General features: G+C 40.7%; 2 protein-coding genes across 4 annotated transcripts; both read left to right on the plus strand.

Annotated features, from left to right (window-relative positions):
• Positions 1–1,026: 1,026 nt before the first annotated feature.
• On the plus strand, positions 1,027–15,260 carry esrra (estrogen-related receptor alpha). 3 transcript variants are annotated; one of them, XM_004557313.6, is made up of 8 exons: positions 1,027–1,313; positions 2,963–3,065; positions 8,682–9,065; positions 9,511–9,627; positions 9,734–9,847; positions 10,739–10,906; positions 11,276–11,545; positions 11,985–15,260. In XM_004557313.6, exons 3-8 carry the CDS (start codon positions 8,687–8,689, stop codon positions 12,236–12,238), a joined length of 1,302 nt encoding a protein of 433 aa, XP_004557370.1. In that variant the 5' UTR covers positions 1,027–1,313; positions 2,963–3,065; positions 8,682–8,686; the 3' UTR covers positions 12,239–15,260. The 3 variants fall into 3 exon arrangements, with proteins under 3 accessions (XP_004557370.1, XP_004557369.1, XP_004557368.1); XM_004557312.6 differs by lacking the exons at positions 1,027–1,313; positions 2,963–3,065 and adding an exon at positions 3,082–4,156; XM_004557311.6 differs by lacking the exons at positions 1,027–1,313; positions 2,963–3,065 and adding an exon at positions 4,182–5,931.
• Positions 15,261–17,566: 2,306 nt separating this feature from the next.
• Positions 17,567–20,504, plus strand: prdx5 (peroxiredoxin 5). Its single transcript, XM_004557310.4, has 6 exons — positions 17,567–17,842; positions 18,986–19,120; positions 19,201–19,332; positions 19,487–19,525; positions 19,608–19,672; positions 20,175–20,504. The coding sequence occupies exons 1-6, from the start codon at positions 17,747–17,749 to the stop codon at positions 20,278–20,280; spliced, it is 573 nt and encodes a 190-aa protein (XP_004557367.1). The 5' UTR covers positions 17,567–17,746; the 3' UTR covers positions 20,281–20,504.
• Positions 20,505–20,641: the final 137 nt, after the last annotated feature.

Genomic DNA, 20,641 nt, shown 5'->3' on the forward strand with positions numbered 1-20,641 from the left:
TATAATAAAATTGCCAAATAAAGTGAACCTTGGTAGAGCAGGCTTACACAAAAGCCCATACAGGATAACACAGGGGGCGAACTTTGTATTCCAAGCAAGTATTTTTCTTTTCTTTCCTTTTTTTTTAAAATTCAGACTACTATCCTTTAATTATTTTACTTTCTCAACCCTTGGCACAGCTCTCCTCATCTCTTCTTCCTTGGCTCATGTCCAGATGCTGTGCAGCGGCGGAGTGAGACGGGTCAGCGTCACAAGACCAAAAGCATGACTACATTTTCCACAGAGGTGTCCTGGAAAGGACATGCAGCCTCATTTTGTGCCCTATAGCTAATGTGATAATTATAATAATAAAGCATGTTGCAGAAAGCCATTTTCGTTATGGTGTTTTAAGCATAAAGGCTTTCTGAATATAGGCCACAAAACGTATAATAATACAACAGACCCGTGTTTTTAATCTCACAGCAAATATGAAAGCCGTGGGGTTTTTTTCTTTAGTGTGGAAGGGTTCACTGCTATAAAAAGCACTCAATGGTCTGAAATCAGCACTTTGAAGCAGCTCGTCTAAATGAATGAATACACCTTGACTGTACGCGAATTAACGTGGAGTGGGTCATATTTTTTTCACGAGTTGCAGGCCCTTATTAAAATGCGGATGACGCGGGTTGTAGGTGCGTGCAGACGTAACGGAGACCCAGTGGACGCAAATTGTGGCAGAGGGAGGAGAGCAGGCACGAGATCCAGGCTACGTCACTGAGTTCCGTCAAATGCGCGGAAGAAAGCCAGAGGTGTGCCGGAAGTTGAACTGTTAAAATAAAAGCAGCATTTAGAGTTCGTTTTAAGAATATCAGCGTCTCTATCTTTTTTAAAATGTGTTACGGATTTGACGGAAAGGAGGGAGACTTTTGTACTGGATTATTTTTTATTTTTGGTCATCTTCCCGCTTGGTAAATGTTTGAAAGGTTTAATATGTCGACGGAGTTTTGCTGTGAAATACTCTTACCGGATGTGGATGCTGTTTTTGTTGGAGACTTGACGCTAAGGTTCAGCTACAACCTCAGTTGTGGAAGGCGAAGACGGGAATTTTTTAACAGCAGTGGACGGAGCCGAACAGCCGGGCGAAGACATTGTGTCGCCGGTTGTTGTTATCTCCCTTTTTACATGCTAACATCGTGATGCGATGTGAGAAACGTCGCGAGGCTCTTACGGCGCCATTAATCCAGTTCAACTGCCAGTGGACTTGCAATCCGCAAAGACTTGACTGACCTCAAATATTTAAGAACAAAAACGACCCCGTGATGTTTTTACATTTCCTAGTAAGTATCTTGTCTTAGCCTACACTTCCGAGGTTGAGCACACATGGGGTGTTTTGCCCATTATTAGTGTTTTTTGGACGTGGCAGCTGTCTTGACGACAGCCTGATGTGCATGCACGATTTGCCCGAAAGAGCTCTAAGTTCGCCTGACCACGTTAATGGGGATATGGGACACGAGCCGGAAAATAGTTAATAGCCTACACTGTGGGATAATTTGCAGTGCACGCCATATTTCAAGCTTATAACACATGTATACCTTGGGACTAATTCATGCTTCAATAAATGCTAGAGGAGTCGTTGGTGGTTAGTACTCTAGTCACCAGTAAGCCACACTCGTTAATGTAGAAAATAAAGACCAACATGCAGATGATAAGTGTTTTCTTCTGTTTTTCTTTCTTGCATGCTGTTACTTAAACAGCAAGTTCTCATGTGCAGAATGCCCCTCCGGCACTTCTTCTTCAGTTGTTCACACTTTAACTTCTCTTCTGTGTATTTTAATCTCCCGAGTTATATTTCTCTCGTTTTTAACACACCGAACTATGTAAGTTGTCGAGCCTCCTGGGCCAGGATTGAGATCCCTGATCTTAAGGCATAATCCACTTCGGCAATTAACCTTTCACCGGTCCGAGATCAGTAAGGCAAGGTCACCCCTGGGTGCTGTTCTCCCTGTCTCCACAGTGCGCCGCATTTAAAACCCTTAAACTGAGTTTAGTGTCGCGTCTGTGAATGTGATGCCGTGTCACTGACGGAGACCTTGCCCCTGACAAAACCACGATAAGAAAGCTTTAAACGGTTGAAGACATAAGGAGCTTGTCGAGGTGTGATATTTGACTTTTTGCTTATGTAATAGAAAGTGTACTTGGAAATCCATTTATGACAAGGAGCTGTTTGGGTGCAACAGTCTACTGGGATTAGAGTCTGAAACTGAAACGACTTATAAAAATGAAATTGTCAGCTGTTTTAACCTCCAGACAAAATGGGAAAAGCATCTCAGTTTGTTTTCATATATAAGAGCCTTGCACACTTTTAAAGTTGCTTAAAATAGGTGTCCTTTTTTGGGATATGGCATTTTTTTAACAGTCATATTTAGACTTTAACAACAAGCTGGAATACTATTCCATTTGGGGTTTTTGTGTTTGTTTTTAAGCCTAAGTAATTTAATTATTTACATAGCTTTATCACCAAACTTAAGTTTATAACTTTGTATGACTGAAAGACAAGGTGTTGGCTTTTCTCTGTCTGCCCTTCAAGCATTCCTGTGACTGTGACCTTTGGAGTGTGTCACGCAGTGTAAAGGGGGAGGGTATGAGCAGTGTGTGTAAAAATCTGGATAGATAGGCTGGGTTATGTATTTTTGGAAAGACAGTTGGTTTTAGGTGTATCCATACGCCTCATTAGAGAAGAAACAAAAACTGTTGGCAGAGCACATGCTTCCTCTGGATCATGTGAAGATTAGCTCCACAGTTATTGTTAGGAGCCTGCCAATCATTTGCTGCGAGTTTGCATACATTATGGTCATTATGAGGCCGGACGCGGTGTCCTTGTGGGGATTTGACCATTCAAAGCACAAAGGGCAAACATGAAAAGCAAACTCTTTGGCTTGGCTGCAAGTTTTGGGAATACTCTCAGAAGCGTTTGCTTGCTTCGCAGGTGTCCCGGTAACTGCAGACTTCAGCCCACAGCAATATCATTTTACTGAGCTGTCTTCTGGAGTGAGACATACACAGGCTTCAAGCTCCAGGTCACCAAACAGGTAAGCTGTTCCTACGTCACCTTTTATGTTGATGAAATGTTACACCGTTATGCCGTGTTTCAATTGGGATTATGTGTTAACAAGTGCCTCTTTTTCCTCACAATTCAGTCATTATAAAGGTAGACTTTGTGGTAGACTTTCAGCTGACGCCTTTAGGACATGCACAGATATGAGCAAGTTTGTAGAAGGATTGAGGCTGAGTAAAAACAACAGAGAATAATGTTACAGTGCCACAACCGTATTTTTCATTACTTATATATGTTACCCGTATATTATGATGGTTTTGTTGCAGTCATACACTTTCCAGGACATGTTCCTGTTTGAGAAAAGCAGGCTCATCAGCTAAACACAGATACTTCTCTTGGTCTGTTGTCGAAATTATATCATGAGGGCACAAACTTGAAACGACAGGCCGTGATTGCTCTGCAAACAGAAAATATGGGTTAGGGAGGGGCAAGAGGCGGATAGATGACAGAAAGAAAGAACAATTAATGTATCAGCCTGTGGCTCTTCAGTGACACTTTAAATTTCTTTTTTGTTTTGGGGATACTGTGTGAGGGGAAACACATCTTCAGCAGTATACATTTGTGTGTAACACCAGGAGCTAAAAGTTTAGCTGTCTTCCCCTAGATTATTGTAACTTTGTTGTTAGTTTAAGCAAGCTGAAACATTTGATCAAAAATAATATATATTACAGTTTAGAAGTTTAATTGCATCCTTCATTAACAATGCTAACTTATAATTCTGACAATGCCAATCAGATTTCCAGCTGGCAATGAAGCATCTTATATTTGATCAGTATAATTTGGGATCTTCCTTTACTCCATTCAAAAAATATAGTAAATATATGACGCTTAACTTTTAAAATGAGACATTTACAGATGACAGTGTGAAAGTGTTACTATGTGCTTAGCCTGCATCGCCTCCCAGCTGTTAGGGAAAGCCGATTGTAGGCCGGCCCATCTCCGCACATAGCCAGCACGAGCTAGCAGGAGCTGGTGGTCTGGATACTGATTTTTCTGCTGGATCTGTGTCATGATAGCACACCGTGGGGAGACTTATCGTTCAGTGCTGCTCTAGTCACCGCTCAGGTAAGATGCAGCCTAGTCCGGGTTAGAGTGACCAAAATAAACCTCGGCCCTAGGGGGAGAGAGCTGGATAGTCAGGATTAACGTAGGCTAGCTAGCCTAGTTAGCTAACATACAGTTATCATTTATGTATTCGCTACTCTTGAAGCTAGCTCATGCTAACGTTACACCAAACACGCTGGAATTAGTTTACAGCAAACACCACGCGTTTCTATGGCTGATAAAGTAGATAACAGAGCTATTTAGCAGACCTCTTTAGGTTTTACGCGCTGCTTTAGTCGAATCAATGAGTAACCAGAGAGCTATCATCGCATGCTTGTTAACATTTTCTATGAAGAAACCGACATTTCCCAAAGAAGAAGTCGAATTGGCCAGCGGTGCACATGGTGACCTGATGATCTGACTCAAGTCCGAGCAAAGCCAAATGACACTGTTCAGTATCTGTGTTTATGTGCTACTACTGGTACTGTCTGGTTGAGCGATTAACTGAGCTTTCAGTGAGTCCAGGTAGGCTAAACTTTAAACAGGATAAGTTTCTTTGACGTGTCCGAGGCTTGCCAAACAGCTCTCATATACAGAGAGGGCAAACTCCAAAGAAAATTGTATTCCAGCAACCATAGGATTGGGTTATCTGCTGCAGCAATAAGTATGATAAAGGCTTACTTGCTTGGGAAGTACCTACTGACACTGTTAGTAGGACTGACTAACTCTGACTGTTTTTCTCATAGTGTGCTTTCAGTCTGAGGCTCTCTGTTCTGTTCTCAGTGGTTCCCATCAGCAAAGACAGAAAGCTCTTTTCTGATGGTCATGTCTTAGAAGTGCAGTTTGATGTTAAATATGTCTGAACAAGAGGCTGTTTATTATTGACACAGTAGTAATTAGTAGTAATTTTTTAAACTGACAGAGATAAACCACTCAAAGCTGACCAGCCCAGGACTGATGTTTATTGATTATATCACAAAAAGCCTCAGAATCTTCACTGTTTTTGTTGTCACAGTCACATGTTTTGTAATTATACGAGACTTGAGTGGATTATCAGCCCACCTGATAAACAAATAGAAAAATGTTGGATAATTGCAGTAGATTGCTACTATGTGTGCAAGAGAAACTGAGGACTTAACTGGATTGAGGCTATTTAGACTGCAGAAATCCTCCTCAACGTCCTCACGCAGTGATCTATTAACACAGTCATTCAAGTAAGGGTCTGCATTAATGCTTAAGAGGTGAAGCTAAGAGACAGTTCATGCTCACGTTACGGTTACTTTCTCAATTTCACAATTCAAATCAAGAAAACAAAGTTCGTTTCAGGTAGAATAATAAAACATGTCAAGAGTGTTTTGGTGGCAATTTATCAACTGTCTGTCTTTATAGTGATTAAATACAGGCGTGATCCGCTCTCTTCTGAATTGATGACCCTCGCTTGGGCTGGGCAAAGCGGTGGTCAGTTTGTGCATGCAAACACTCGCCCACCAGTTTGTTAAGTTACATAAAGACGAGAAACCTCAGATGCCCCATTGATATTATTACATTATATGTCAGAGATCAGACTGCTCTTAAGCTGATTGTCTTATTTTATATGGATGGTTGACATTAAGAACCCTGACATTTGGCTTTAAAACTAAGTTGAGCTTAAAAGCATTACACAGAATTACTCACAGAGATGCAGATTTTGGTATTAGAAGTGCATGTTCACTTGGGTAATTGAATCTTCTCTTTCATTTTTTATGTCAAACAACATCTTCTGCGTACTTCTCTCCTTCGCTGGAGTGCATTTCAAGGTGCGACGTGTTTTTGATAGCTTTCATTAATATCTTTAGAAGGCAAGATTATGGCCAATATGATGATCATGATTATTTTGTTCAGCATTAAGGTCATGATTATTTGTCATAATTATTCATTAAGATCGTTGACAATATTTTTGTTGCACTTTCATGCATTTCATTTCACGTTTGTACAAATCTTTGTGTCAAAATAAAATTGGACCTACTTATTTATCTAAATTCAGTGTGTTTTTTAGAAGAAACATTTAAAAAAAAAACTGTACTAAATGAACAGGCCACTGATTTCACTTTTGTGTTGCACCACATTCCTGTTTGTTAATGTTCACAAACCAATCTTTGATGACAAATAGTATGAAGTTTTTTACTTAATTCATTGCACCTGCATGATGGATGCGAATAAAACTCAAAGAACTAGATAAACCCTTTCTTTTTCCCCAGTAATGTTTCACATACTCGTCAGGTATTACTACTTCAAGAATCGCTCTTTTGTCCATTATGGTGACCGTTTTCCTGAAGTCTTGCTTACTCACAGTGTTTGGTGGACACACGCCTTTAGCCAAATGGAATATGATTACTTTGATGATTTCAGTGTGCGGATGGATTTGCTGAGGCTCGGTAAAGGCTCGCTTTTAAGGATGGCTGAGTTGATGTTGGAAAGTTCACTGCAGCAACCATTGCACTATTTATTCATTTATTTTTGGCCTTCATGTCTGTGCATACTGCAGTTTGTGGTTGAATAAGTTGTGTTGCTGAATATGATTTATTTTTGATTAACCTCTCTAAAGTAGGGAGTAATTCTAGTCACTAGATGATTATCTGCTTTCTGCTGTGCCAGACATTTAAATATTTGTTGTGCATCAGCCATTTAATGAAGTGTTACACATCCAGACTAGTCCAGGAAACTTCGAGCTGCCAGGTGCAGCTGCAGTTGGCTCATGCAGTCACATGTTCAGGCATTGATTTGCGGAGTGCTTGAATTAATTAATTGTTTTAATTGGTGGAGGATGTATTTTAAATTGTGTGAGAAGCCAAATGGCATTTTCTTGTATGTATGTAGAGGACCAGCCACATATGTAGTATGTCAAAGGTTGAGGAAGGGAGAACTCATAAGCATTTGGAGGGACAGTTTATTTTATGTTTGCATCCTCAGACTCCAAATAGGAAGGTTCATACTTATGTTTCATCATCTGAGAGGGGGTCCCCTTGACCAAAGAAGTGAAAACACAAATGAAAGAGACAACACCACTGGCATCTGGGTAAAATATCCCCTTGCTTCTCATTCAAGCCTCATCTCCTGAGCTGAAGTCAGGGGTCTAATCTGTCAGCAGATGACCCTCCCGTCTCTGGATAGCTGGCGACGAGCTGGCTAAACAACAACAACAACAACTGGTTAAAAGCTAACGCTGTGTCAGCTAATGTTAGGCTTGAGTGTCCTAAAGATTGCACTTTCTCTCTGATAAACAGTGTGAGTACATTCTCATGTCATGTATGAGTTCAGAAATATTTGATCCTCTTCAAAGAAACAGCTGACAGACAAACAAAAACAGCAGCGCGTACTGACAGAAAAGTTCAGGACATTCTTAACAGCGATACTCGGTGTTGCTTTTATTGGGCAGAAGTACATTTCACTGAATTACAGATTCCTAATAGACTCATTTTACAAAGTTTTAATCATTCAGAATAAATAGACACGGGCACATATTGACATCTGGGTAAACAACAAAGTGACACCCTGTACTCTCTACAGATGAACGGCGACAAGAGTGTTTGAGATGACTGGAGGGAAAAAATGTAAAATTCTAGAAAATATTTCATTGACACTTATCAGTTTTTCATTCCTGATTTCTTTCCAAGTGTCGATATTATTTAAATATATTCAAATTTAGTTTGTACAAAAATGTTTTTATGCAGCAACAGTAGAAGAAACATGTTCCCAGATGCTCTGCGTTTCCCCATAATGGCTGCTGTTATGGGGTACAGTCTAAACGTAATGTGTTTTAATGTCTTTGTCCTACAGTGGCTAAGATTATGCAAAAGTCTGATTACAGCAATTGTAGACTGTGAGCTACAATCTGCTGTAAGATTTTACACACTGTACTTTTAAGCACACATACATATATAGCTCAGGTGGTAGAGCAGGTCTCCTACTAATCAGAAGGTTGGTGGTGCAGGTCAAACATCTTTGGGCAAGATGCATCCATCAGAGTGTAAATGTTGGATAGAAAGAGCATAGAAAAAAACTGCTTGTGAGAATGGGTGAATTAGGCAAGTTGTGAAAAGTGCTTTGAGTGCTCAGAGTAGAAGAGTGCTATATATGAATCAGTCCATTTACCATTTAGTTTAGGGAAGGTTAGTTGAGGTTAATTTGATAGTAGATTAAAGCAGCATTTGCATCACCACAACTTGAAATGTTTTTCTCTCTGCTGCCTGTTTCCTTCTGATTACAGTGTTTATGCTCAAACCATCACAAATCCCACACAGTAGTGCAAACAGTTTGATGGTTTAAAAAGCTTTAAGAAGGACTAAAGACTGGGGTGGGAATATGGTAAAGTGTTGTAGCCCATGAAGGGGCACTACACTACTGAGATGTTTATTTACATCCTTTTTTTCTTTGCTTTATCATTTTATTACTTTTGTTTGTTATCATGAAAATCTGTGACTGATGATTTTCTCAGAGATATAGATGTGAGTTAAAAGTCTCTGTGCTATTATTTACTTTGACATTTCTTTTTCCTTTTGCCCAGCAGACATCATGTCTTCCCGTGAGCGTCGGTCAGATGTCTACATAAAGGCAGAACCAAGTAGTCCAGAGGGAGGCGGGGGAGGTCGGACCAGCCCTGGCGGGGCCTCCTCAGATTCTTCTCATAGCGGAGGCGGAGTGACCCGAGGAGACAACGTTAAACGTTACTCCCCGCCACTGTACACACCAGCTCTGCGTTGCCATTTCAAGGATGAGGGTGGCGATGGGGCAGAGGAGGGCTCCGCTGGAAATGGGGCAGGTCGATGCAAGTACGCCCTGAGCACGCTTCCCAAGAGGCTGTGTCTCGTTTGCGGGGATGTGGCCTCAGGTTACCATTATGGTGTTGCATCGTGTGAGGCCTGTAAAGCATTCTTCAAGAGAACCATTCAAGGTGTGTTGTGGTAAAGTTTGCTTTAGTGACAGGTAAAGCACTTTAAATGTGTTTAAATGTTTTCACAACAAAACATAGAGTATAAAACACGTATTTGTTTTCTAGAATACCGCTAAAACTTCTCATTGATTTTCCAAAAAAAAAAAAAGCTATTTTGTCCCAAAAAACAAGAAATGTATGCAGTTTTGAAAATCTTTCATATTGTTGCTTGTTTCTGGGACCTTCATGAACTCCTGACATTATTTCTGTAACTTTCCAGAGAGTGTAACAAAATCACTGTCACACCTCTGTATGAGGATTGGTATAGTCGGAGTGTAGGACATAAAAAAAGAGGAATAGCAGAATGTGTGTGTGGTTGAAAGATAAGAGAGAGTATAGGCACTTGCTTCTTCGCGAATTTATTTGTACATTCGTTGAGATTAACATTTTCTGCTTCTTCATATAGGTAACATTGAATATAGCTGTCCAGCATCAAATGAGTGTGAAATCACTAAAAGGCGCAGAAAGGCTTGCCAGGCATGCCGCTTCACCAAGTGCTTGAAAGTAGGCATGCTTAAAGAGGGTGAGTGTGACCAGACTTTGATTATTATTCCAATATGTTCATTATTGTGCAGTTGCTTAGTTTATTGCTGACCTAAACGAGAACTGCTGATTCTTGCACAATGTAGGAGTTCGTCTGGACAGGGTCAGGGGTGGAAGGCAGAAGTACAAAAGACGCCCAGAAGTGGAGAATGCAACATACCAGAGTGCTCCTCTACCGCTGACAAAGGAGAGCGAAAAAAGTGAGCTTTGATAAATTGTATTATGCTTTTTTGTGTGTGTCATGAAATAGCCTTCAAGGAGTTTCTGCAAATGTGGCACAAAAGTTCCCTTCGAGTCAAGGATGCACTGATTAGTAGTCGGTCATAGGTCACCGTGGCAACATGAAACACTTTTTTGGCTATAACTCGTGAATTCTTACACTGATGGTGACTAAATTTCACAGAAATGTCTACTGCATATCACTAACAGGCAGAGCGCAGCCCGGGCCAGGAGTAAGTTACTCATGACAAGAAGTTGAAAGAAGATGAAAGATAGTGATGTAGAAAAAAGGGAGAAATACAGATGGATTTGGTTAATTTGGGAGATTTTTTTTCCCCTTTGCACTGAGTTAACGTTAAAATGTGGATTTATGTGTTTGGAAATGAACAATTTTCCCCTTAAAAATGTAAAGTTTTAAAGGAAAGCTCCTCAGAAAATAAAAGCAACACACAAAACATTTCAAATAAACTGGAATTAGCTACAACACAGCTCCCCCTAGTGCCTGATGTGGTTCACTGTTAGTCTTCACTCTTTAAATCAGCAGGTCAGGAAAAGCTTTGGCTCTGTAATGATTTTAATTTAATGTAATTTGACCTGGATTGTTCAAGCTACATGAATCTGGCTGTGGTATAAACATAGAATAATGATCATAAGCAGCAGGCAAAGCTGGCAGATCCTAAGCCTATTTTTAAAATCCATATTTATATACTGTACATAGAGCGCTGCGTATAATACAGTGAAGAGTAATGGAGATCATCAAAATATATCTGAATGCGTTTGTTTAGATAATGACAGTGCTGATGTTGTGGGTATCAACATGTCTGAATGTATACAGTAATTAATGCATCGTTTGTTGTGTGTTTTTGTGACAGATTCCTACAACATCATCGTGTCCCACCTTCTAGTAGCAGAGCCAGAAAAGTTATTTGCCATGCCCGACCCTCTGCAGCCGGACACGGCCCAGCGTACGCTCACCACCCTTTGTGACCTGGCTGACCGTGAGCTGGTTGTGATCATTGGCTGGGCCAAACACATTCCTGGTAAGAGATGCAGAGAGAATAAAGGAGGGGAGGAGAGGCAGCAATAGCATGGCAACAGCGGAAGAGACTTCCAGGCTCGCTGAAGAGCATCAGTCACACCATGACTAGAATATTGATTGTTGTTGTTATGAATGGCCTGCATGAGCGTGGCTCTAAAGGCTGAATAAATTTAAAGAAAATGTACAGTCAAAACAAATCAGTGTGCATTTAATGTCAAGAGACGAGGACCTTATTCTAAGAGCTCAGATGAAATTATTTATTCCCATATGAAGCTGGTTAAAATATCTAAACCATTATTTGGAGCTTGGTACCAGTAAACCCATCATCCTCCATTTAAATGTGTCCCTTTCTTTGTGCTTTCTCCTGCAGGCTTCTTGTCTCTGTCTCTGGCAGACCAGATGTCAGTGCTGCAGTCAGTGTGGCTGGAGGTGCTCGTGCTGGGCGTAGCGTACCGCTCGCTCGGCTGTGAGGACGAGGTGGTGTTCGCAGAGGACTTTGTCCTTGACGAGGAGATGTCACGTGCAGCCGGACTGACAGAGCTTAATGCAGCTATTAGTCAGCTCGCTCGCCGATTCCGTGCCCTTAACGTGGACCGGGAGGAATTTGTCATGCTAAAAGCCATCGCACTCACCAACTCAGGTACTTTTACTGCAGCTGCAGACAAGCAGCTATGGGAACATATAAATCAGAATTCAGTATTTTGACACATCCTTTACTCGCATCTTATGAAGCGTTTTGTTGTAGCTTGTAGTGGTAGGTGCACTGTAACACTGTATATTCCCAGTTTTAAAGGCTAGTCTTCTGCTTTCTTGCAGGTATCCGCACTGTAGCTGAATAACTCACAAATGATCTCTCTGTAGTGTAAATATGATCTCATAACCTTTATGTAGTTGTCCCTCAGAGGTCCACCTACAATGAGTGCTAACTACAGGCCCTGCTTGTTGAATAAATAACAACTGACATTAGTTTGTTTGTAGTCAATTACCGGGCAAGGCAGCCTCTCTTTCTGTGACAAAAGCTGAGAACATTTCAGCACCCTCCACACTCCCTCACCATGTGCTCCCTGTTGTTCTGTCAGACTCTGTTTACATCGAGGACATGGAGGCCGTGCAGAAGCTGCGGGACCTCCTCCACCAGGCCCTGCTGGAGATGGAATGTCAGCGGCGCCCAGACGACCCCCAGCGGGCAGGACGTCTTCTTTTAACGTTGCCTCTCCTCCGACAGACTGCTGGCCGTGCTCTGACCACTTTCTACAGCATCAAGACCCGGGGTGGGGTGCCCATGCACAAACTATTCCTGGAGATGCTGGAAGCCATGATGGACTCCCCCTAGAGAGAAACGCAGGAGCAGGAGTAGAGCGGATTCAGAGAAAGCCCCAAACAGAGAGCTACTCTTCAAGAGTGGATGTGTGTTTTATGGAAAAGGACAGCTTTCATTTCAGAATTAATAATGAGGAAACGATCATTATCTCCTTTAGGCCACAGGAAGAAAGGAAAATAATGTGAAGTGGAAATTGGCCATTTACAGAATGATGTAACTGTCAGAGTTCAGTAAAAAGCTCTTCACGTGAGAACATTTAACACAAATGCCAGAATATTTCTTAGTTCTAACCGTTTCACGGCATGTTTCTTCACAGCATCAACCTGCAGTTACTTAACCACTGAAGAACAACATGTAGGTACCGAATAACAGACTGCAACCATGTGGCTTTTGAACTTAAAAATAGTACTACATCTGCTCATGAAAAGCCATAATAACATACCCGGCAAAATGCTTGAGAGTCCAACAAGGGGTCAGAATAAAGTGCACACTAAGTGCTTGTATTTACTATAGTTTAGTGTGCCGTTGTAGGCAAGTCATAGGAATTTCTTGCAATATGTTAAAAGCAATATAACGACTCGAATATTGTCTGTCACATTCAAAATGTGGATCAAATGGTGAGACATCTATTTGTATGCCTCGATTAGTAGTACTTCACTCTTGGGACCCCAAGCGCTGCTTTTTAGAAAAAAACAACAAAAAAATCGAGCTTCTAGTAGAAACCGGTTTGGTCAGGGAAGCCAAATGAGTACATTTAAAAAAAACAAAACAAAAAAAACATTTGAGAAAAAACTGCAGCACTTTGGGGATTAAATTGTGAAGCGGAAGCCGCTGGTGTGAGTGCAGCTGTCTTTTTACAAGTTTGTGCAATGGATTCACAGTCCAGGAGAAGTGTATATGAAGACTGTATGCACATAAAATGCTCCGCTTGGAAGTTAATTTATATGTAAAGTGTTGTATGTAAATCCTACTGGCACACACAAAAAAAGGCTTCCATCCAAGCAAGCATGTGTGTTTGTTCGTATGCAGTCGAAACCAATGAGCTACACTGAGATCAGGGACGAACACGGCTCTTGGACATTAAAGCTAGTGTGGCAACGAGCGATTAGAAAAGAAATGCCTCATCTGCTTTTTTAAAAAAAAAAAGTATACTGCCCTCTCTACTCCACTAGAATCACAGTTTTTGACTTCAGCAGGTGTGTTTTTGAAGAAAAAAAGAAAAGGTCTGTCCTGTTTGATTTGTGGGCTGTGATGTGTAACACTAATTTGTATGATTGATACGTGTACGTTGAGACATTGCTGCATTTTTCTGCAGTGGTGAAGAATGTTGCATAGATCTCAGATGCTTTTATATGAGATCAGCTGATCTGTTGAACTTTTGCAAGTGCCCAATTATGGGCTTAGGGCAACAAGAAATGCAACATCTTCCCTTTTGGATGTGTGGAAGTCCTGCTTACTGTTCAGCAGGTTTGTATATTTACAGCATAAATGATCACTGTAGTAAGCTTTCCATGCGATGCAAAGCTACAGTGTCGGATAATAAAATCAGATCCCTAAAAATAATATTTAGTGGCCAAAAGGGCCATTAATCTTTTAGCCATGTACAATTCCACTGAAATAAACAGAAACATGCAATTTGTAGTGGACATTTTAACAAAAAAAACTAACAAAAAACAAAAAAAAAAGCCAGCAAATGTGAGAAAACCACCCACCCCCAATTATAATTTTATTTGTGCAGCTCACAGTGTACTGAAATTTGTAAAGACTTGAAACTTGCTTCTTTTTTTTTTCTCTTTTTTTCATACAATTTCCTTTTTAGGATTTAAGGGTATTTTATTTACATTGTAAACACACTGTTGTGGGGTTGGATAAAGTGAATGCTGATTGTGTTTTTAATGTAAACAGGTGTGTGTCGTCTGAGGTTGATTGTGATTTTAGGGATCAATTTACTTGGCTCTATAGGTCCGGTGGCATGGTGAGGCTACAGAAGGCTACCTCAGGAGGCAGAGTAAGCCAGATGGCCAAAAAAAAACAAACTGTGGAGACAAATGTAACTCGTGATCTGTTGTCAGTTTTAAAAAGTGGGTAGTGGGCATACCGAATGTCCCGCAGTTCATTTGTTTCTGTTTTCTTTACGGAGTGTATGGCTCATAAATGCCTCGTGAGAGAAAGTGTGTGTGTGTGTGTGTGTGTGTGTGTGTCACAGTTGATGTGGTGGTAAAGCTAAAACAGTGCAACTGCTAATCCATGGGTGCTACATAAGCAACAGCTGGCACTGTGGAATGGGAAATCTGGCAAAATGTGACACTGATGGATCTGTTTGGTCTTGTTTTCATAAGTTTGAGCTTATATACGTCTGTCTTTTTAAAAAGAAAAACTTGTGTTCTAGCCATGTTTCTCAAACCTTTTTAAAGATAGCAAAAACATAGATGCCGCTAAGTTTCTCCATATTAACGGGTCATATATGCAAAGGTAGATTTTTCTTTTCTTTTTTTCACTAGCATTTTAGGTACGGCGGGGGTTAGGGTGGAGGGCCATTTGCAGTGTCACTGTTGACGTCATACAGTCATTTGTGGGTCTACTTGCATACGTGCGCATTAATATAAATAAGCAATACAATAAATTTACCAAACCTCACACCTTTCCTTGTATAGCCACGGTGTACATATAAGCATTGCCAGTTATAATTAAGAATAGCTACTAAACGGTATATTATTTAGAAATTCAAATCAATGTTTGTATTTTGAAAGACTATTTAAATGATTAAATTCTATTTTTTACTCAATTTACTGTTGTTTGTTGACACTGCTTTCTTTTTTTTGTGTGATACTGGCTGTGAATTTCTGTGTGTAGGCTATTTTTTTTTTTTTTTTTTTTCCCCATTTAGATCAAAGTTTGATGTCCGTGTCTAAACTTGTCCACATAAAAATCACTGTGAAAAAAAAAGTGAGATCTTCCACTGTCTGACGCAAAAAGGGAGTGGATTATTGTAGGTGCTTTGTGTTGTGTAATAAATGGACACACCACCACCGCATACCATTGGTCTCATCTCTCCCTGTGGATGTGTATGCATGTGTATTCCGGGGGGAGGGGGGGTGTTTTATGAGGGTACTGTGATGAAGACCACTGTTGAAGCTGTAAGTGTCGTCGTATTTTTGACCATATCACCTTTGGACATGCTCTTAACTGTTGATGAATTGGACCTTGCTTTGCCCCCAGGTTTTCTCTTTAGCACCAGGGGGGTGAAGGCAACAGTGGTCCCAGTGGTAATTGGAGCACTTGGTGCAGTGACCCCCAAGTAGATCCCAAAAACAACATCCAAAGAGCGTCCAGAAGAGTTGTTGGAACAGCAAAGATCCTGCACAGGACTGTGGAGCTTGAGGTTCCTGTGCAACATCCCCCCTTTGTTCCAGTAGCCTCCTGACATGGATCTTGCTAATCCAGGCAAAGTCAGAGTCGGTATGGCCACAGCTATTTGTATGTATAAATATATATTTCATTGTAGACACTTTTTTTTAAGTAAATAGTGAGCAACAGGGACATATTTAATGGTTTATGCCGGTATTTATGGTGAGTTATGATAATATGAAGTGCAAAATTCATGCCCCTCTCCTCTGTAATTTTTCCATTCTCCAACGCCACCTAGTGACTTGGATTGGAAGATTTTTTTTTTTGGCCTCCAGGTCGTATATTTGCCCCCTTCCTTTATAAAATATATAGCAGATCCTGGTAATATGGGGCATAACGAAACAGAAATGTAAAATAAGTAAAAGAATAATTGTTAGTATTGTCTGCACAGCTTTATAAAAGTCTCCCATAGCCAATCATCATATGATCAACTACCTTTGGTCATGTTGTTTACATGTATCATATAGCCTAACTGGCAAATTGTAAGCTAATCTTGTAGTGGCAGCGTAGGTGTGCCTTTACATTTAATTAATTACTACAAAGCAAAAAATTACCAAGAACCTGAACAGGCTGGCGACCAGATTAAAATTTGGAAAGGGCCAGATTTGGCCCCAGGACCATGAGTTTACACATGCTGCTGACTCACAATATAAAAGTCACTATATAAAAGTTGTTGTGGAAATGCTGGATCTCCTCTCAACATCACTACTCTGTCTGTAATTCCCAAATAGAGATTTCTCCCCGGTATTACAGCATTTAGTAATTAAAATCAAACTTATTTTAACAGAGGCCCCCAGTACCCAAATCAGCATGATGAAAATTAATAATAATGGTAGAAAGCATCTCTTTGAAAAAAATTTTAAGAGGAGAGCTGTTTTGTTTTAGTTTTATCCCAGTCTCATCTGCTAACATGGACAGGACAGGGTTTATGACTTATACTGCAGCCAGACCCCAGGGACCAATAGAGATATGCTGTCACACATTTTAATTTTCAAACAGTGAATCAATACAGTTTGGCCCAGTGTTACAACAGAAGCTCACTCACATTTTTGAATAAATGTTTGTGGTTGATCCAAATAATGAAATAACAATTCAGTCTTTAATCATTTAGTATGGTTAACTACATTTAGCCCTGGTTAATTCCATTCGCACACACAAGGCTGTCTTTAAAGTCTAAAAAAACACATAGAAGATGTTTTAACAGATGCCAAAATAGCAGGAGCAGCTTAATGGTGGGCTAAATGTACTGTAGCATATTTTATACACGCAGTCAAAATGTGATGTGAGTAATGAAGGCGTTTGTGTCCCTGAAGAGCCCTTTTAGAGCCTGCTTTTAATTTGTCACAGCAATGGAAACACAGGTGTATAACCAAGGGCTGTGATCGATTTGGGAGGGTTGGCTTCATACACTGTGTGACTACTTCGCTGCTGTGGCTCACTAACAGGCTTCATGGAACCAAACCATCATTTTTTCTGTGAAAAAGGCCTAATAGTATAAAAGTATGAATATTCGCTCTGTGTGATACTGCAAATTTGGATACTGACTCAATGCCAAGTAAATGCAGGGCCAGTATTGCCAATACCAATGCTGACACTTTCAACCCATAAAGCCAGCATATAAGGTATATTTTTGTCATTTACCCCCTCCAAAAAATTACTAACACAATTCAGTGGGAATTTAGGAGGATAGAAACAAAACATCCATCCGATACCCATACCGTCACTGGTATTGATACAATCAATATGTGAACCATCTGCCCACACATATATAACATTTTCCTGACTTTGGTGAAGTCTTCCCTTGCATTGTGCAAAGTTATTTTTCTTTATCGGAACTGCTATAGCTCCACGGGCTACTTTCAGTCTCTAGCCCTAACTGTAGACATGTGGGTTTGCTAGCAGATGGCGCAGTAAATAAAGGCTTAGCGGGCCCAAATCTGGCAACTACGTACCTACAGCCAGACCTAATGTGGGACAGCAGTGTAGGTAACTGTACCCGAGGTAAGAGTGACAAGTGGGCTTTGGGCGTGTCCAAGCGGAAATTAAGGCAGCGCACACGGCACGATAAAAGCCCCACCAACCGCTTTCCTAATACCTTGCTAAACAGCTACAATGCTCCCCGTGACATCCGCTGTACTCAGAAGTTCCCGTGTGCTCCAGAGCGCTAGACTACTGCACATTACTCCGACATCCAAAATGCCGATTCAGGTAAGGCTTGCGAGCGTTTCGCTGCCGGACATGCACGAGCCAAATGCGACTGTGTCAGTGCGTTTTACTATAACTTGCTAAATAAAGCGGTTACGTTGTTTATTTGTAGCTCACGATGCTAACTATCCGTGTGAATTCCGTCCCCGTGACAGCCGTTATCTTCATCATTATCGGTTGTTAATAACAGCCGTCCTGTCGGTGCTTGTCTCCGCACCTTCCTCCCCCACCTGTTAAACTCGTTTTGAGCGTAGCTTGCGTGTAAATCAATCTCACCTTCTCTTTAGTCGACTAGGCTTGTTTATTTTATAGATGCACACTCATGGTACTTTTTAAGGCCCGTCAAGGCAGTATTCCGCTATTTTCTTTTGTTTGTTTGTTTGTTTGTTTGTTTGTTTGTTTGTTTGTTTGTTTTAAATACAGCCAAAATCACGGCCAGTATATGTGCACCCAAGTATAAGTATATATGTTGTATTTGGGTCACTTGCAGCTTTTCTGAATTCACTTCACGGCCATGCAAATCGTTGCAACATTGGGTTATTTAACCCATTTTTTGTAGGATAACGTTACTCAAGTGCATTGCAGTTCAGATTATTGTCTCTTGTTATGGGTGATACGGCTTTTTTATGGGCTCAAATTGTGGTCATAAATATTTTGTACTTGTAAATCAGTTTTGTACTTGAAAATCAGTTTTGTACTTGAAAATCAGGATTTGTGTGTGCGTAAAAAAAGATTTGTTTGTGGACTTAGCCAAAAAAATACGTGTGAAACTCTGCACTCAAGTTTCAAGTTACAAGTACGAATTTTGAACCTATTTGGTCAATGTCATGTCAATCACAAATTTAACAATCCAATCAGAGAACCCCAGTGGCCGTGCAAGATCCTGCAAGCCTTGTTTATTAATAAATAGGAAGCTGAATATTAGATGGGTGTGTTTTTGTATCTATCGTTCGTACGTACGTAGAGAAAAACCCCTCTCCCTCCACTGTGTCATCCTGCAGCACTTCTGTGCAAGTGCAGGCTAAACGTAACACAAATAGCAGTGCATGCAATGTCCTCCAGAGACATGCACATTAGTATTGCTCACTTCAGTAATGTGAAATGTAGGTCACCATTGTTCTGTATTGTCATCTCGCCTCTCATCAGGTGGGTGAACATATTCCTGCAGTGGAGGTCCAGGAGGGGGAGCCAGGGAATAAGGTGGCTATGGATCAACTGTTTAAGGGGAAGAAAGGAGTCCTCTTCGCTGTACCTGGAGCATTTACACCTGGCTGTTCCAAAGTGAGTCCACACTGTTAACAGTGCCTGTACACATTGATAATCAGCTGACCTTATTAATTATTTATTTTTTTTGTTTTCAGACTCACCTCCCAGGTTTTGTGGAGCAGGCTGCAGAACTGAAGAATAAAGGTATACAGGAAATAGCATGTATCTCTGTCAACGATGCGTTTGTCATGGCTGCATGGGGAAAAGAGCATGGAGCTGATGGAAAGGTAGAGTACAACTGAACAACCTGCATTTAGATGGCTTTTCTGAACAATTAGAGAGCTCTGTGACATGTTAGTCTTGGACAAAGACCTGGGAAATGGCCAAAATGAACTTTAAGGATGCAGTAATGCTGAGCTTATGGCCACTTTTCCTCTGCAGGTGCGGATGCTGGCTGATCCCACTGGAGCATTCACAAAGGTAAAAACAAATATCTGCTTTATATTCCAGCTCTACTTGAAGCTTTAGTGACTGACTATTAATTCATCTTTCTTTGCCTTAGGCAGTTGACCTGTTACTTGACAGTGATCAAATCGTGCAGGTACTTGGGAATAAGCGATCCAAGAGGTAACCTTTTTTGTTTGTCTTAAATTCCTGAATTTTATTAATAACAAGTTTGCACAGTAAGAAAGTTTATGCACTATATCCCCACAATCGTTCCCACAATCATTCCTGCCTTGAACATAATAAGTACTTTCTGTGCAGTTCTGTGTGCTAACAGTGTCACTACACAATAGTACACTTATGATGACACAGTATGTATGACACAGTATGTTGACTTTATAGCTGTCCAGAATCACTTTACTGCTCACTTAAGAGTGGAGCAGCGAGTGAGTGGAAATGCTTTTACATACGGCCTTTTGCACATTACCTGCTTTTGCACCTCTACCACTGCAATTGATTCATTGTGCAAAGGTTGCAGATAACTGCAGTGTTTGAAGTTTCTACTGATTTTTCAATCTTAATTCTGTCCATACTGATTAAAGACAAACTGCACACAACATAACTGTTATTTGTTCTGTTGGTCTTACCTAAAGTAGATTGGAGTGTGTATTTCATGTTGTTTCAGATATTCTATGTTGGTGGAAGACGGAGTTGTAAAGAAGCTCAATGTGGAGCCAGATGGCACCGGGCTGACCTGCAGCCTGGCTTCCAGCATTTTGTCAGCTGAATAAAAGAAGCCGCACACCCCGAGCTACTGTGAAAGTTGCAGTTATAAACCTACTTAAGCTTTCGCCTCCTCAACCCAAAGACTGATGCAAATGCCATGCTGGTGTCAGAAGCTGAGTTAGAAGATGATTAATGCGCACAACCATGACATGAAAGCCAATCCTAAGGACGGTGCATCAGTCTGTGTATACTGTTACTCCCTAGTTAATAAAATGCACACTGAAAGCAATATACACTGTTTTCTTTGCCTGTTTATTACAAAGTGTCTGCCACCTCAGCAACGTGTGACAGGCAAAAATGAAGACGTGCTTATTATAATTTATGATAAACGTGATAATCGAAATACCTCATTAAAAGTTGGTTATG

The sequence above is a fragment of the Maylandia zebra genome, linkage group LG10, assembly GCF_041146795.1.
Source record: "Maylandia zebra isolate NMK-2024a linkage group LG10, Mzebra_GT3a, whole genome shotgun sequence".
In the NCBI taxonomy this organism is placed as follows: domain Eukaryota; kingdom Metazoa; phylum Chordata; class Actinopteri; order Cichliformes; family Cichlidae; genus Maylandia; species Maylandia zebra.